The sequence below is a fragment of the Marmota marmota genome, unplaced genomic scaffold (genome assembly GCF_001458135.2).
Source record: "Marmota marmota marmota unplaced genomic scaffold, marMar, whole genome shotgun sequence".
Classification (NCBI taxonomy): domain Eukaryota; kingdom Metazoa; phylum Chordata; class Mammalia; order Rodentia; family Sciuridae; genus Marmota; species Marmota marmota.
The window spans coordinates 10,569,819-10,588,412 of NW_025999900.1; the positions used below are offsets into that span (position 1 = coordinate 10,569,819).

At 37.6% G+C, this 18,594-nt stretch overlaps 1 protein-coding gene across 7 annotated transcripts in view; it reads left to right on the forward strand.

The window, feature by feature from the left end:
- The window catches only part of Nin (ninein), a 103,053-nt gene that overhangs the window by 66,877 nt on the left and 17,582 nt on the right, over positions 1 to 18,594 (forward strand). For 4 of the 7 annotated variants that reach the window (XM_015490874.2, XM_048798607.1, XM_048798605.1 and 1 more), the window contains exons 16-25: positions 1,004 to 1,509; positions 2,409 to 4,553; positions 5,817 to 5,942; positions 6,055 to 6,124; positions 7,884 to 8,099; positions 10,821 to 10,934; positions 12,694 to 12,816; positions 13,605 to 13,718; positions 14,470 to 14,616; positions 17,705 to 17,884. In XM_015490874.2, coding sequence (XP_015346360.1) covers positions 1,004 to 1,509; positions 2,409 to 4,553; positions 5,817 to 5,942; positions 6,055 to 6,124; positions 7,884 to 8,099; positions 10,821 to 10,934; positions 12,694 to 12,816; positions 13,605 to 13,718; positions 14,470 to 14,616; positions 17,705 to 17,884 — 3,741 coding nt within the window. The remainder of the gene's footprint in view (positions 1 to 1,003; positions 1,510 to 2,408; positions 4,554 to 5,816; positions 5,943 to 6,054; positions 6,125 to 7,883; positions 8,100 to 10,820; positions 10,935 to 12,693; positions 12,817 to 13,604; positions 13,719 to 14,469; positions 14,617 to 17,704; positions 17,885 to 18,594) is intronic. The other 3 variants (XM_048798606.1, XM_048798608.1, XM_048798609.1) reach the window with 3 other exon arrangements.

The window sequence follows — 18,594 nt, forward strand, 5'->3', positions numbered from 1 at the left end:
CTATGTCTGGTGGCTACCAGAAGCCTACTTCCTCAGGCTGAGGGCAAGCCCTTTTCCTCCTGAGAGAGTTTATCTAAAATATAATATACTCATCCCTGCAGGCATGGAACATGAAGCTCAGAGGCTATTGTGTTATTTCAACTTGTTAAAAAAAAACTTCAACATCTTAATAAAACAACAAAAAAACCCTTTGATGTAGCATTATGTACTAAATTAAGTATAGGTTATGATCCTTGGCCTCCCAACAGGTCACCTTGGGACTTCCATTTACATTCCCAGTCTTCTCTGTTACCATGCAAGTTCTTATCCCCTAGCCAAACTGGGTGGTTTGTGGTTCTCCATTAAACTCTGTCCCCTTTAGCTCACACTATTACAAACTGTGCTGTTATTACTGCTTTTTGCCTCTTGAAAGTCTACTTACCCTCCAGAGTTTGCATCAACTATTGCCTCTTAGAGGAAGTCATTCCAGAATTTTCTAAGCAAATTTGATTTTTCTCTTTTTCTAACTCCCCGTGCTACATTGTAGTTCTTTTTTCTAGGATTTTTATATTTGATGTTCTGCCTTGTAAACTTGTTTTATCCATGTCCAGACTAGTTTCTCTTCAATGGCAGGAACTATGTCTTAGTCGATTTTATGTTGCCTTGAGGCTTGCAGGGTACCTTGTAGTACCAATAAATATTTGAATTAATTAAATATTTTAAGACCTTAAGTTTTCAGTTGGAAAGGACTCATGGGAAGACAAAGAGTATCTATGTGTGAGGGTCTTCCCAGTTCTTAATAGAGTTGCTCAGAAACTAGTATAATTTAACCAAGTTTTTTTTTTAAAAAAAACAAATTATGCCAGACTTAGATATCTTATTTAAGGTGTTTGAAATAAGTTATTTTCAAAGTGTGAAAATTCAGAAATGATTATAGAACAAAACTTACTTGCTGCCCCCATCACATTCCTTTCCACGGCCTCGAGCTGAACAATCTTGTGGTGGTTTCCTGTCTTGCTTGTAGGTGCGCCATTATGAAAAGCAGTTGGATGAGACCAGGCTCACCTGTGAAAAGGAGCAGGAGACCATGAAGCAGAAGTACGAGCATGGCATGCACACCTTGGAAAAACAAATAAATGACCTTCAAAGTGAAATTGCAGAACTCCAGGGGCAGGTCATGGCACTGAAGGAGGCGCACCGGGAGACCTGCTGCCAGCATGAGGAGGAGAAGAGGCAACTGCAGGTGACGTGGGATGAGGAAAAGGCTCGCCTGAGGGAGGAGCTTAGGCTGGAGCACGAGCTGGAGCTCAAGGCCCGACTGCAGCAGGCGGAGGAAGGCTTTAGCCAAGAGAGGGAAGGACTCATCCAGAGTAGCACCTGGACGGAGGAGAAGGTGAGGGGCTTGACTCAGGACCTAGAGCAGTCTCACCAGGAGCAGCTGACAAGCCTGGTGGAGAAGCACACTCTTGAGAAAGAGGAGTTGAGGAGAGAGCTCTTGGAAAAGCACCAAAGAGAACTTCAAGAGGGAAGGTAAGGATGTGAGGGGAGCCCAGCAACCCAGGCACATCCCCTCAGGGCATCAGAAGCTCCAGTCAGTGAAGGAGGCCTGGAAAAAACAGAGGGCAGAGTAGCCCAGGGGTTGTATAGATTCTTCTTAAAATTTTCAACTGATTTGCCCTTGTTTACACCTAAGCTTAACTTGGAGAGTATTGGAACTATTTGTTTTTTTTAAAACAGGAAAGTGGTTCTGGTATTAAAATCTATCTTCTAAGGCTCCAGATGAAGATAAGATGATCCAAAATGTGGTCTCTTCCTACTTTGGTTCTGTTGCTTTCTAAGAAAGGCTGTTTATAACCTTATATTTCTTCCCAGAGTTACGAAATGACAATTTGTGCTCACCTTCCTTCTGTGAAATCCCAGTTCATTTGAGGGCTTTGGTGCTTCACTCCCTGACATACTGCTATTTTATTAAATAAGAAACAAACCCAAAATGAATTTGTTAATATGTATGATTTAAGTGACTAATATCCTGCAATGCATGTTTAATTAAAATGAAGCAGTGTTATATATTTCCCAAGTTAGGGGTTAGGTCAATACATATTTCATCATTTCCTATGAAATACCAGTTTAAGACTTTGGTTTAAAAATCTGTGAGTACATCCAGGTCTATGCCAAAGAATTTGGTTTCATAAATATTCTCCTAACTTCAGAGAGAGCTGTCTTCCAAATTAATTGTAGTTGCCACTCTTAACTTTTAGAAATGTGATTCCTCCCAGTACACATGAAACATGGAGGAATAAGTTAAGAACATTTTTAGAAAGAATTTTAACTGTTTGCTTGGCAGCCTCCTCTATGCATGGAAAAATGTATTTTGTTTGTTTCTGGAGTTGGTGGCAATTTCAGTAATACTGTATGTTGACCACATTTAGGGAAAAAATGGAAACAGAGTATAATAGAAGAACTTCTCATATAGAAGCCCAGTTTCAGGCTGACTGTCAGAAAGTCACTGAGAGATGTGAAAATGCTCTGCAAAGCCTAGAGGGGCGCTACAGCAAAGAGCTGAGGGACCTTCTAGAACAGCAACTGGAGGAGAAATCTCAGTGGCAGTTTGAGAAGGATGAGCTCACCCAAGAGTATGCAGAAGCCCAGGAGCAGCTTAAGAAGACTCTTCAGAGGGAGAAAGCAACTTCTTTGGTCCTGTCCCAGGAGAGAGAGATGCTGGAGAAGACATACAAAGAACATTTAAACAGCATGGTCCTAGAGAGAGAGCAACTGCTCCAGGACCTGGAAGACCTACGGAATGTATCTGAAAGTCAGCAAAATCTACTGTCTGATCAGATACTTGAGCTGAAGAGCAGTCACGAAAAAGAACTGAGAGACCGAGAGCAGGTCCTCTGCCAGGCAGGGGCCTCAGAACAGCTGGCCAGCCAGCAGCTTGAACAGTTACAAATGGAACGTGAACAGGAAAGGCAGGAGATGGTGGCCAAGCTTCTGGCCATGGAGACCATCCACAGAGTGACCTGTGAGAAAGCAGATCGAGAGAGGGCTGAGATGAGCACAGAAATCTCCAGACTGCAAAATAAAATTAAGGACATGCAGCAGGCAGCAAATCCTCTCTCCAGGCTTCAGGGTAGCTGTCAAACAACAGGAGAAGATGAGGAGGAAGGAAATGGGACCATGTCCCTGCTTCAGCAAGGGGAACAGCTGTTGGAAGAAAACGGAGATGTCCTTGTAAGCTTGCAGAGAGCTCATGAACGCGCAGTGAAGGAAAATGTGAAAATGGCTTCTGAGATTTCCAGATTGCAGCAGAGGCTGCAAAGACTAGAGCCAGGGTCGGTGATGTCATCTTGTTTAGAGGAACCAACTACTGAGTTTTTTGGAAATTCTGTGGAACAGACAGAATCATTTTCATCCCCAAACCAAATGAATCAAGAAAAAGGTGAAACTGCACCATGCAGGCTAAGTGACTTGCAAGATGATGAGGTCCAGGACCTGGGGAGTACTGCGACAAGCTCTGTTCAGAGACAGGAGGTCAAAATTGAGGAGTCTGAAGCTTCCATAGAGAGTTTTTCTGAGCTAGAAAACAGTGTAGAGACCAGGACCGAATCCTGGGACCTGAAGAATCAGATTAGTCAGCTTCGGGAGCAACTAATGATCTTACGCGCAGATTGTGACCGAGCTTCCGAAAAGAAACAGGACCTGCTTTTTGATGTTTCTGTGCTAAAAAAGAAACTAAAAATGCTTGAGAGAATCCCTGAGGCTTCTCCCAAGTATAAGCTGCTATATGAAGATGCAAGCAGAGAAAATGACTGCCTCCAGGAAGAGCTGAGAGTGATGGAGACACGCTACGAGGAGGCTCTGGAGAACAACAAAGAGCTCACTCTGGAGGTTTTCAGGTTGCAGGATGAGCTAAAGAAAGTGGAAGAAGTGACTGAAACATTCCTTAGCCTGGAGAAGAGTTATGATGAGGTCAAAACAGAAAACGAGGAGCTAAACGTTCTGGTTTTGAAGCTTCAAGGGAAGATTAAAAAACTGCAGGAAAGAGCAGCCTTGCAGTGTGGCTCCTTCTCCTTGTGGGAAGACTGTTCAGACAACTTGAAGGTCGAGTGTGATGAGAAGGTACTTGAACTCAATCAGACGCTGGAAGAGTGTGTGCCTGAGGTTTTGAGGGCATGCCATATTTTAGAAGAATGCAACCAAGAAAACCAGGGCCTTGAGCAGGGCAGAACGCGAATCTCCAAAAAAGTAAAAGCACATGAAATCCCTCAGGTGTATGGAACAGTTCAGACATATCAAGAAAATTCCAGAGGTGGGACTCAAGTTATACTGGAGGAAAGCCCTGTTCTCCTAGGCCTTCAAGATAAACATGTTCAGCGTCAGGCCACAATAGCAGAGTTAGAACTGGAGAAACAGAAGCTACAGGAGCTGACTAGAAAGTTAAGGGAGAGAGTCACTACCTTAGTTAAGCAGAAAGATGTACCTTCTCAGGCAGAGAAGGAGGAAGAGCTGAAGGCAATGATGCATGACTTGCAAATCACATGCAGTGAGATGCAGCAGAAAGTTGAACTTCTGAGGTAACGTATGTACATTCTAGACTTCACGGAATCCCACAGAGCACCTGATCGAATCTAACTTGCACTGCTTTCCGTACATAGAGAAACTAACCTGTTAGTCTTCAAGAAAAGAGCAGTACCCTAGACTTCCTTCTGCTTCTGTGTCATATTAACAAATAACCTTGCCTTGGAGGCATTCTCTTCCTTGTAGCAAATAAATGTGTTCATATGGAGTGTGAAAGTTCAAAATGGCGAGTGTTTGCTGTTTAACCACATGCATCACCACTGTACAACTTTACCTCTTTTCTAGCACTTACTTTATTTGGATGGATAGCTATTATTTTGCTCAATGTCAATTACTTTCCTAATTTTGATGAAACACGTTATATGAGCATGAATGGCTTTTGTGTATTATTAACTCTCTTGGTAGATTAAAAATTCTTATACTAATATAGGAAAGATGTTTTGTAGCTTATAGTTTTTCACTTAGATAACTTGAAGTGCATGTTGATATTCAAAAAACAATAGAAATTTATCTTAGAGCATATACTTACCAAGGAGCTCCTAGTTTCTAATAAATATGCTTAAAGAGTAGCAACAAAGATAGAACTAATGTAAACTATTGCCCACTTGATTTTATGAAATATGAATCTTCTAGCAAAATTGGTATCTAAAAACATCTTGTAAAATATTACATCATGTTTAAAATATCTTAATGGTATAAAACAAAACAATTCTGAGATAGTTTCTCCTTCCTCAGGCCATTTTTAGTTCAAAACATCAGCATATAATGAGATGAATAGAATCTCAAAGTAAACAGTATACGTATTTCAGTGTGGCCCTTTGATTAATGTAGTAAAATTTCTTTCTGTAGATCCCTGTGGGCATAAAACTAAAACTCTTACAGCTTAGTAATTTGGTTTATGTCTATTCAGAGCAGGGAGGCCTTGAGACTGAGATAAATAAAGCCATTTGTTCAAAGCAATATGCCTGCCATTGAGAAAATCAACCACCAGATTGATATTGAATCTCAATGCCCATCTCCATGCTCAAGTTTTTTTTTTTAGCCACACTCCCCTGATGTCTTTTAGTGAAATTCTTACTTCCCAAAAGAAGTAAAACGTTATGTCAAAACTTGATTTCCAAGGACCAGGAGACCACTAATTTAGACTTTTCTTTTTAACTGGCATGCAATACTTACTTTATTGGAAGTTACTAAAAAATATTTTCCAAAGATGCCAGATGACTGCCTTATAACTTTTTAAAAAAATCTCTGTACTTCAGATATGAATCTGAAAAGCTTCAAGAGGAGAATTCTATTTTGAGAAATGAAATTACTACTTTAAATGAAGAAGATAGCATTTCTAGCCTGAAATTAGGAAAATTAAGTGGATCTCAGGAAGAACTGTGGTAAGACAGAGTATATTTGAATTTTCTTAAGACATTTTGTAAGGACTAAAAAACTATTTAACTTCAACTTTTAAAGCCTAGCCCCCAAATTAAATTTTCATTTTTCCTTTAGGCAAAAAATAGAAACTGTAAAACAGGAAAAAGCTGAAGTTCAGAAGGTGGTTGAAAATTTAAAAAAACAGGTAAGGAAACAGTATTTCCCAATGTTTCTTGATTCTGAAATTTCCTTTTTTTATTTGAAATTTACAAATTTATAGTAATTAAATATATTCCTAGAATAGTACATTGCTAATGATAGTAAAGTTGTAAATTCTGAGTTTAAAAATGGAAACTCACCTCTCATTGACTCTAAACTGGGTTTCTGTTTAGAAAATAATGTAGATATTGTTTCTAGATCCTGTGTGCTTAATGCAAGCTTTATAACCAGCAGGAGTTGGGATACCTCTAAAGTACACCTAGAATACTAGCTCTAGCCCTTGTGCAGCTTCAGTCAATGTTAGTTCCTTTCTTTTTCCTCATCATGATTAAAAGCAGAAAGATAAGGACAGAATTTCACAGATATGGAATGCCAGCTAATCAGCATATCATTTCACAGAATCATAATTTATTCAGATAGCTTGTGCCATTCAATGTTCATTTTATATAATCTTGTAACATGTAGTTGAGCACGTGAAGAACATTTAAGATTATGTCTGAAATAGTCAAAAGACGAGAACATTCTGGGAAAAGAGTATTATCAGCACTTGAAATGTACAGGGTTTTAACATCCAAAATGTATTTTGTACTCTTACAAAAATGGTAAAGCAGGGCTGGGAATATAGCTCAGTTGGTAGAGTGCTGGCCTTGCATGCACAAGACTCTGGGTTCAATCCCAAGCACCACAAAAAAAAAAAAAGAAAGAAAAAAAAGGTAGAAAAATGGGGCTGGGGATGTGGCTCAAGCGGTAGCGCGCTCGCCTGGCATGCGTGTGGCCCGGGTTCGATCCTCAGCACCACATACAGACAAAGATGTGTCCGCCAAATATTAAAAATAAATAAATAAATAAATAAAAGGTAGAAAAATGGTAAAGCCCAGTTGAAAAATAGGTAATCAATTTGAATGCTCTAATTATACAAAAATAATACAACACATAAAAGATGGGTATCCTCAAAATAACGAGGGAAGTATAAATTAGTTTCTTTTTTTCTCAATTGAACTAGCAAAAATTAAAAGTTGATATCATCTAGGATTCAAAAGGTTGTGAGGAAACGAGAAATACATTGCCAATAGGATTGTAAATTGGTAGCACTCTGAAGAACAGATTTGGGAGACATCTATCAAAACAACAATGTTTATGTATACCTTCTAACCCAACAACCCTGCTTCTAAAAGATATTATCCTAAATGTAAAATGATACCAGATATAGATGGGTTGTTTCCTCATAATTAAAGGAAATAATTATAACAAACCTATATGTCTATCAGTGCAGAATGGCTAAATACATTATGGAAAATCTTGCTACTTGGGATATCCTATAACCATAAGAAGAAACACATAATTTCCAAACACTCATGGAAAGCATAAGCATCTGTAAGATATTATAAGTGGAAAAAGCAGGCTATCCAAACATGAAATGATCTAATTTTTTGCTTAAAAAAGAGAAAAGAATCTCTATGTGTATGTGGGTTTTATATATTCATAGAAATATGTATTCATAGAAAATGATCTAGTGGTTTACATATCCTGTTGCAAACAATAGATCATCCTAAAGGATGGGATTAAGCTGTGTCTCATACACTTCTGAATGACCGAATTTGTAATAATGGGTACATATTTTTTCTGTTATTATTTATACTTACTTTTAAACTTTATATAGAAAGGAAAAAAGAATTAGTTTCTAAATCTGTTTTTTAGCAGAAGCAGGGTAACAAGTTTTAAAAATGTATTTCAATTTTAATTAGATTTCAGATTTAAAAATCAAAAACCAACAGTTGGATTTGGAAAATGCAGAGCTTAGCCAAAAGAACTCTCAAAACCAGGAAGAATTGCAAGAACTTAATCAACGTCTGGCAGCAATGCTATGCCAGAAGGAAAAAGAGCCAGGAAATAGTAAATTCAAGGAATGGGAACAAGAAAAGTCTGATCTGAAAGAAGAACTAGAACACTGTAAAGTGCAGGTATGATCTGCAGCCACCCTACAACTTCTCTCTCCCTCTCTCTCTTTTTCCTTTTTTTAAGGAAATCTCAAGAACTAGAAGAAATGCTTGTATTAAATTTTTTATGCATAAATATAATAATTAAAACAGTGTGGTACTGGAACATTAATCCCTATCCCAGACAGATAAATGGACTAGAAAGTCTTGAATTTGATACAAATACTAATGGATACCTAGTATGGTCAGTCTTCTAATATATGGTTTCTACATCCATAGATTCAACCTCTGACCAAAACTGTTTTTTAAAATTGCATCTGAACTGAACAGAGTTCTTTTTCTTCTTATTATTCCCTAAACAATACATTATAACAACTATTTACATAGCATTTATACTTTACTAGGTATTATAAGTAATTTAGAGATGAGTTAAAATACACAGGAGAATGTGAATAGGTATACGTAAATACTATGCCATTTTACATAAGGGACTTGGTTATCTGGGGGCTTGGGTATTTGTGGAGAGTACTGGAGCCAGTCTCCCACACATGCCAAGAAATAACAGTAGGTGACAAAGGTGGCTTCTCAAACTGCTGGAGTAAAGATGGATTTTCTTCTTCTTCTCCTTCTCCTTCTCCTTCTCCTTCTCCTCCTTCTCCTCCTTCTTCTCCTCCTCCTTCTTCTTCTTCTTCTTCTTCATTTTAATAAGTGATGTCTGACCAACTGCATAGACATTTGGAAATAGATAAAATTAGATCCATGTTTCATAACATATATAAGGATACATTCTAATTGTATTAGAAGTCTAAATATAAAAAAAAACAGTACAAGTACTAAAAGAAAACATGATGGGTGAATTTGTCTTTAACTATCATTTTTTAAAAGGCCAACTATGACTCTAAAACAGGGCAATACAAGAAAAAAAATTTTGCATGGCAAAAAACTTATATAAAGTCAAAAGACAACTGACAAAGTAGGAGAAAATATTTACAACATAACTACAGAGAGAAGAGCTCATACCTCTACGGGTAAAGAACTCTTAAAAATTAAGGATATAAAATCTGATAGCAAAATTGGAAAGAGATATGAACAAACAATTCACAAAAGAGATAAAAATGGTCTTCAAATCTATGAAAAAGTGTTCAAAATCAGTCATAATTAGTTAAGTGCAAATTAAACAACACTAATGTGTAATTTATCACCTAAAAGACCAGCAGTAATTTTTAAATATGACAACATATTCTGTTGGCAAAAGCTGTGGAAAAACAAACATTTTCATACATTGCTGGTGAGAATGCAAAATTATATCATCAGTGCACAGGTAAATTTGGCAATAAATAACAAAATTTTGCCTAGCAATCTCACTTCTAGGAATATAACCTAAAGGTATACTTGCAACAATATCAAAGGTCATATACACAGGGTTAGTCATTGCTGCATTGTTTTTAATTGCAAGATAGTGCCAACAACCTAGATGCTCCTACACAGTGGAGTGGTGGAGGAAATGTGGTGGGTACATCCATACCACATTAGTACTGTTCGAGAAAAAAATAAGAAAGCTCTCTATGTGAAATAATTTCCAGAACACAATGTTACGTGAAAAAAATATTCAAGAGTATCTCTATGTGCCTCCACATATGTGAGAAAGGAGACATTAGAAAATACCCATGTACCTACTCATTTTCATGAAGCTGCTCATCCCCAGCACTGTTTTACATCTTCCAGTACTCTCACAAGAAAAGCATAAGTGAATCCATTCAAGATGTGGGGATGGGGAGGGTACCAAAATGGAACATAAACGCTACAGGAGCCCAACAGCATGCAGAATGTAGCCACACTGGGGAAGAAAAGAATTCAGTGAGGGGCTGGGGCTGTAGCTCAGAGTTAGAGCACTTGCCCCTCATGAATGAGGTACTGGGTTCAATCCTCACTACCACATAAAAATAAATAAATAAAGATATTGTGTCCATTTATAACTAGAAACATATTTTAGGAAAAAAAGAATTAAGTCATCTACAAAATAGATATATAATAGAATAAAGTAAACACAGACTATAATAAATACCTGAGTCCATATTAACATAAAAATTGATTAAATAGGGAGAATTTACAGAATTCATTTCAGAATGGTAATTAAAAAATGTAGAAAGACAAAAACAGAAAATCATCCCTAGGCAAAACACCCCAGTAATAATTATTGTAGCCAAAATCCACTAATCAGACATTAATAAAGCAGAAAATTGGAAAACAGAAATTTCATAATCTCAAAAGCTTTTCTTTTTTCTTTTTTTTTAAACTTGAAAGATTGTTTTTTTTTCTTTTATTCACCCATTTTTTTAAGAAAGAGAGAGAGAGAATTTTTTTAATATTTATTTTTTAGTTATCGGCGGACACAACATCTTTGTTTGTATGTGGTGCTGAGGATTGAACCCGGGCCGCACGCGAGCACGCTACTGCTTGAGCCACATCCCCAGCCCTCAAAAGCTTTTCTGACAAGAAAAAGTAACCCCACAGTGGAGAAATGTACAAAAACTGCCTTAGGAATCCTATTCATGTTATTGAAGAGGAAAGCCTTTTAAGATGGCTTTAGTGAGTTCCTTTAAAAACAAGGACAAAGTTCATAAAGTAGCCTGTGGTTGAATTGGTGTCGTTGTTTCTTTCATACTTACTGCCCTCTGTGAACCTGGTCTGTCTCCCCAGCCTGAGTGAATGTGTCTATTATCTGAGTTTTTATTTTTCTCTTAGTCCTCCACTTTAGTGTCTTCTTTGGAAGCAGAACTTTCTGAAGTTAAAATACAGACTCATATTGTGGAACAGGAGAACCTCCTTCTCAAAGATGAACTGGAGAAAATGAAACAAGTAAGGCTGCATACCACTAGAGGGGCTGAGGGAGCAGACTGTGCCCCCCTAGTCTGGTGTTTCTAGCACCAAACATCCTTTGCACTCGGTCCCCTCAACTAGCTTATTGCTTGGTAAAGCTGAGGACTTAAAGGACAAGTCCATTCGCAAGAGCTCTTATTGGTAATTATCCATATTTCCTTCTAGTTAAGGTTGTAGACTCCAAAATTCTATTACTGTAAATGAAGCCCAACCATTTCAACCCAAGGAATTGGTTGTTCTACTTTCTCCTGGCCAGGGAGAAAAAAAGTAGCATTAGTTTGTTTAAAAAGAAGGTGACTTCTGCTCTTAACTTTCCTTACTCTGTTTACTCTGATTTGTGAGGATACAGGTGAAGGTGGTGCCTCTGAGCGTCCTTCCTTGTAATTATTTCGTCAGGCGCCAGACCCCTGAGTAAGGGAAGGTCAGCCCATTGTCATTGCCTACAGCTCAGACCTAGAAAGCATGTGCCATTGTATGTGATATCATGGATCATAGCTTGCAAGCACTTCTATGCCTTCTACCTATTGCACTGAAAAGAACCACAAATAGCATCCGCAGAAATCACATGTCAGTCTGTAGACATCCAAAATGATAATAAGCTTTCTGGGAATTTGCAAGATCCTGGGTGAAGGAGAAGGCTCTTCATTAGACCAATATATCCTTCTGGCCTATTCTTCCAAAGTATGTTAGATTTGTTGCCAATTGAAGACAAGATTCAACCAGTAAAATGTATTTGTCATAACTATTTCTAAAGCGAAATGTAAAACAACTTCAAGCAGGACATAGAAAGATGGCCCTGTCGGAATGATACTAAAGAACTGAAAAATGTGAAAGTCAAGTGCAAGGGTGGAAAATTAAACATTTATAAAATGTGGGGAAGGGTTAAGAGGTGTAAGAAACAAGTGGCCTCTTTAAATCCATGATTATCAACAGGATTAGATGGGGGGCTTGTTCCCTGACCCTGGCACATTTAGCAGTGTCTAGGATCTTCTGGTTTTCACAAATGGGGATACAGTATCTAGTGAGTAAAGCTGGAGATGCTGTAAAACAACCTACAGTGTACAGGACAGTTTCCCTCCCCCCAACCTCCCACCCCTGCCGCCAAAAGAATTAATTCAGCCCAAAGTGTCAATAATACCAACATTGATGCTGCAAAGAAACAGCCTGGTTTGTAACATGGAGAGGAAGAAGCCTGAGCATTCACGTTAGCAACACTCTACTGGGAAGTCAACTTAGGCATCCTCCAAAGGAAAGGGCACATGAAACAAGCTAGAAAACACAGATTATTATATTCTTAAACAACCCTTGTGTTGATACCTTGTATTTGGTTCATGCTGATGCTATATTCTTGACCTACATTTTTTGAAAAAAAGATTTTTTTCTAGTTGAAAAAGCATGAGGACAATATAATGTGTCACTGTGCACAAGTTAGATGGATGGCAGAATGGCAGTACAGTTATTTTACCCTGAAGGTGAAATTGAAAGCTGGGATCATTATTTAACAATGTCTGTCTGAGTCCATCTGAGCCGACATTGCAGCACTGAACTGGGGAGTGAAAGAGAAGCCAGCAGGGAACAGTTTGTTAAAGTTAATTATAGTCTGCAAGAGTTTATATGTCCTCTGAAATATCTACAGATAGGGAAATCTCAGCAGTCATGAAAATGCCCTGTTTATAAAAACCTCTTTATGAACACAGCCAGGAGATGATGGTGGGGCTCATTTGTTTATCTCTTACAGCTGCACAGATGTCCTGATCTCTCTGACTTCCAGCAAAAAATTTCTAGTGTTCTAAGCTACAATGAACAACTGCTGAAAGAAAAAGAAGCTCTGAGTGAAGAATTAAATAGCTACGTGGATAAGGTAGTAAAAACAATAAGATTTTACCACATCATGGAATGTGTTCCCTAAAGAGCATTTCTCTAGGGGTACTCAACCACGGGCCTCCCATGTTCCAGAGTTTCCTGGAACAGCATTTCAGCTGGTCTTACATTACCTTAGATCTCATGAAGCCAAGATTGTGACTTTGTCTCATTTTAGTATATCGGGATACTGCTTAAATATATAATATCTATATACAATAATGCTACTGTTCTATATGCTATAACTGATACATTGTTTTTAATAATCTGAAATCTATTTCATAGACAATTTTTTCTATTAGTTTCCTTAGCAGATCTAAAACCTCTGCTTTCTTTCTCCCTACCTGCCTTATTCTGTGTTTTCCTGTTACAGTACACTCCTGAGATTTCTAATTGCCTTCCAGCCCAACATTTCCTACCATCAAAATATGAGGCATGGGACTGGGGCTGTAGCTCAGCGGCAGAGCGCTTGCCTAGCACTGGGTTCGATCCTCAGCACCACATAAAAATAAACAAATAACATAAAGGCATTCTGTCCATCTAACAACTACAAAAAAAAAAAAAAAGAGGCAGTGAGGGGAAAAAAAAAAAACAATGGGAAAACCCCAAAATGAAAAGACTCAAAATTAGAAGTAGAACAGAGTCAGGAAAACTTCTACTTTATTTTTCCTTTCCCTGATCTCCCATGTAGATGGTACTTGTTCTTGACAGTGTAAGCAAAGGCTGATAAATTGAGGCTAGGTATGTTTGCAAAAATGCCTTCTTAACCTGCTTCTCTTCCTGAAACAGGTGGCAAAATCAAGACGTTTAGAGCACAGAATTGCTACAATGAAGCAAGAACAAAAGTCTTGGGAGCACCAGAGCGAGAGCTTGAAGTCACAGCTGGTGGCTTCACAGGAAAAGGTATGTGGACAATTCCTGTTTCATCACCACATGAATATTTTCCTATGTCTTCCAATAGAAATCCCAGTGGAAAGAATACTCCAGGTGGGCTCAGAATGATCACATAGTATCCAATTTTACATATACGTTATATAGTATGTCCATATAATGCAAACAACATTTCCTTCAAAGTTCTTTAATTATGAGATTACTTATTATGAAACCTTGAGAATAGTATATTGAAATCAGTGTTTGTTCCCAATTTAGAAATAGGATTTCTGAAGCAGGTCCATGCCCTATTAAAGATCTCTATCAACATTCCTTTTACAAAATTTGAAGTTTTAATGGAAATATATATATGAGATATCAGTGCAAAATAGGATTCTACAAGCATATATTATTATTTTCAATGAAGAGATCATTTACAAACCAATACCACAGGCTGAAATGCAGTTTCTCCAGGACACAGTGAAGCCACCTTTTGTGATGCCAGTCGGCACTCTTTTGTCAGCTATCACTTGGCGATCTACCAGGTGACTATCAGCACTACCTTGCTCCAGGCACAGTTTACCATTTTCCTAAACATAATTTAGCATCTTGTAAACCTACATAATATCCTGGGTTTCCACCAAACTACTGAAAAGAGAACTGGATATAGTAAGCAGAAGCAGGAGCCTTGGAGTTCTCTAGTCCCTGTTTATTCATTCCTGGACATGGTGGCAGTAAGACCGTGAGGTTTGGGTAGCAGTGTAAGCTTATTCTTTTCATGCAGGTTCAGAATTTAGAGGAAACCCTGCAGAATGTGAATCTTCAAATGTCTCGGATTAAATCTGACCTCCGAGTGACTCAGCAGGAAAAGGAAGCTTTGAAACAGGAAGTGATGTCTTTACACAAACAACTTCAGAATGTGGGTGACAAGGTAATTTTTTTTATTGAGGCACACCTTTTTCTTCTATAATGTGGTCATATAGATATATATAATTTTACATATAGTTGTATTTTTGTGAATGTGTTTGTGTAACTACCACTAGTCAAAATATAGAACATTTCTGGCACCCAGCTGGCTCTTGTGTCCTCTTGAGTTGATAATACTGATACCCACTTGTTTTATAAAGAGAAGTTCCTTTGAAATACTTTTTTTATTAGTTCTTATTACTTATGTGGATTTCATTGTGACATTTGTAAATGCATATAACATACTTTTGTGCATTTCTACCCACCCATGACCCCCGGTAGCTCAGTGGTAGAGCGCTTGCCTTGCATGCATGAGGCACTAGGTTCGATCCTCAGCACCACATAAATAAATAAATAAATAAATAAATAAAGATACTGTGTCCATCTAAAAAAAAACTAAAAAAAAAAAAAAACAAAAAACCCTATTAGAAATTACCTTTACAGGTCTACTAACCAAAGAGAGGAAATAATATAGAATAAGCTACACTAGGACATATTAATTAAAGTAAAATTAGTACTAAAATATTGAAAAGTGGGGAGGGGAGGGAAAAGAGAAGAAATGAGAAGAAGAAGAAAGAAAAGAGGAAATAAAAATGAGAAGGAAAGAAAAAATCCAATTAAATAATTTTTTAAAATTTAAATTTAATTTAAAATTAGATAAAAGTATAAAATGAGGGAAAACAAAACATAGAACATAATGAAGGCAGAAACAAAAAGAGGCTAAGATTCCTTTTGTCCAAAGTATTTTAAGTGGATATACTTTTTTCTGGGATTTCTAATTTTGGAATCCACCAGGTATGGCGGGGGGCGAGGTTGCAGGCTGCAGCTTCAGTCCTGTGTGTTCGTCCTCAGCTCCAACACAAAGGGGCCAAACCAGTTAGGGCAGTCTGTAGGCTGAGCTCCACCCTTCCTTGCCCACAGCTTGTGCTAGGGCAAAGTTATCCACAGTTCAGCTACATTCACTCCCAATGCCTCTTTTTTTTTTGTACTTGGAAGGTGGAACATGGCCACCCACCAAGCCTGTGAATCTATCTGGATCCCCCAGTCGATGTGCTCAGGGATATGGCAAGTGTCCAAACTACAGCAGTTGAAGCCTCTGAATTCCTCTAAACTTGCAGGAGGTGACCAACCCAAAGGGAGCTGGGGTGGCAAGCTGAGGGACTCCAAGCATTCCACCAGTCCCAGCCCCTTCATGAATCCACACACAGCTAGTCTCACTCCTTGTTACAAAGGGCAAACTTACACTTTTGAATGGAAGCACTTTCTGCTTCCCTCTGCCGAGCAGATTGCTCTTCCCACTGCCTAAAGTTCTCAGCAAATATGTTTCACAGTCACTCTTCTGGGGCCAAACTGACTTTCCATGTGGGTGCCCACTGAACCAGTGAGAGGAGAGGCTCTTGGGAAGGGGCGGATTTATGTACCTTCTGTCACCATAGGTCAGAGATGCTTGTTTCTGAACATCATATAAGTGAAAATATAAAGTATATCAAAAGGTAATTTTTTGGTATTGAACAAGTCAAAACACCATAGCTGAGTTGAGTTTTGTAGTAATAAAATTAAAACACTTCCAAACTTTGATATGTAAGAGCATCCTATTTTTTAATGTGACTAAAAAAATTAAGTCAAGAAAAACATTACAAGAAATTAATCAAGAAACACACACAAGGGCTGCAAGAAAAGTAAGCTTTTCCTGAGAAGGAAAACTATTGCATAAAACAACAATGGTGAATTTCAGGAGATAATTCATTGCCACCTAATGGGTTTCACCTATGGTACCAGGAAGACCAGGAAGAGCTGGTTAAAGCCTTAGCTGGCACATTACAGTGTTGTTAGAAAGTGGCTGGGGTTGTGGCTCAGTTGTACAGCACTTGCCTAGCATGGGTGAGGCACTGGGTTCAATCCTCAGCACCACATAAAAATAAATAAACAAAATAAAGGTCTGTCAACAACTTAAAAAAAAAAGTATCTCATCTTAAACTATCACAAATGCTAATCAATCTGTATACAAGTAAATTAAGAATTTTATAGATGCTAGTCTTTAGGTGGATGTTAAGATTTTGTCTATAGTGAAAGTAGTCACTAATTCAGTTATTTTTATCTCTTGGTGGTACTTTTTAAAAATAATGTAGTTTGTATTTTAAAAATTACTTTTGAGCTGACTCTTTTTCTAAATGAGATTCTACCTTTTTTATTTTTCATATTTAGCTTAAAAGGCAGGAGACTTACTTAGTTGTATTTCTTTTTTGTTTTTGTTTTTTAAAATTATTTTTAGTTCAAAAAAATATATCACTCTGGTAATTTAAAGCACATTTCTGAATCCAAGCCTCAATTACATGGACAATATGTATTTTGGGATTCTAAAAAGGGATATGATTGCATATGTGAAAACGAAAAAGTTTGGCTGGTGAAAGGTTTCAGGTTGGCAGTGCCTTTCAGAGTTCCTTTTGTGTTTTCTGTTAATCAAAATAGTATAATCTGGGTTCAGGAGCTGGGGCTAGGGCTCAGTATTAGAGCACTAGCCTAGCATACGGTAGGCACTGGGGTTGATCCTTGGCACCACATTAAATAAATAAATAAATAAATAAATAAATAAAGCCATTGTGTCCATTTGTATATATCTATACAAATATATGTATATTTTTTGAAAAAGAGTATTATACAGGTTCAAAGATAACTTCCTAAGAATAAGGCAATTTTCATGCCACCAACTTCCATATACTTGGATCCTATTAGTAACTGGGATTTGCTCTATAATCCTATTTGCTATTGAACCTGACTGGCCAGTTTTCCCAAAGGCCATTTTGAACAGAGAATTTCCAAACCTGATTTTTAAAATCAAATTCCAAGAATATAGTTTTATTCATATCTATATTCATATCATATCTATATTCTAAGAATATAGTTTATTCATATCTATACACATTAGGCACACAAAAAAGGTTGAAAGGTGCTTAATGAGTATTGATGTCATTAGGTAAATAGGATACAATTCTTAAAACAGAAATGACCCATCAGGGTCATTTTAAGGCTTACCTCTGCAATTCTCTCTTAAGAACTGGGACCCAGAAAAAGCCACCCATCCATCAGGGCTCCATAGCCAGCAGAAAAGGCTGTCTTGGGACAAGTTGGATCATCTGATAAATGAGGAACAACAGCTGCTTTGGCAAGAGAATGAGAGACTCCAGACTGTGGTACAGAACACCAAAGCAGAACTCACACACTCCCGGGAAAAGGTAACTCCAAAGGCTGGCACATCATGACATATGTCTGAAAAGGATTAGTTTGATATGAAAATGAATGTGTGATATGATTGAAGTGGTTCTAGGGTACAGATTTGAGTAGCCTGTGAAAGAAGACTTATTTTAAGAGTGTATCATTTATCATTTACTTACATATAATTTTATCCAAGTATGTTTAGAAAATATTTTTTTCATTTTGTATAAGGAGTTCTATATTAAAATAAATCTGTGATTTTAATCCTGATATAAAAAATATAGACTCGTAGAAATTATGTCAACCATATAGTTCTTATTCCAATTGGATAGCTGCCCAGACCAGAAGTTACAAAAATGACAAAATTAGACTCAGATCTTATGGGTCTAGCTCCTTATAAGGAGTTAGTTAGAGTCAGCATTTCAAGGTTAAAGTGATTTTTAAAGATCTTTTCCAACCAACAAACTATGCTTGAATTCCTTACTTCTGCTCTTAAGTTCACTGTTTATATTTAATCTGTGCTTCAGCACCTCTACTGAGGAGAAACTAGAGCACAGATTTTCCTTTAGAAACTGTTGTCACTGAAGCCATGGTGGGAGACAAGAAAGACATGGTCCCTGTCCTCATGGAACTTAATAGTGCGAATGTACTGCTTCAGGTACAAGCAGTCTGATACAGAATAGATGGGACTGTTTACTTGTGAAAGTTATACTCATGCCAGAGCTGCAGG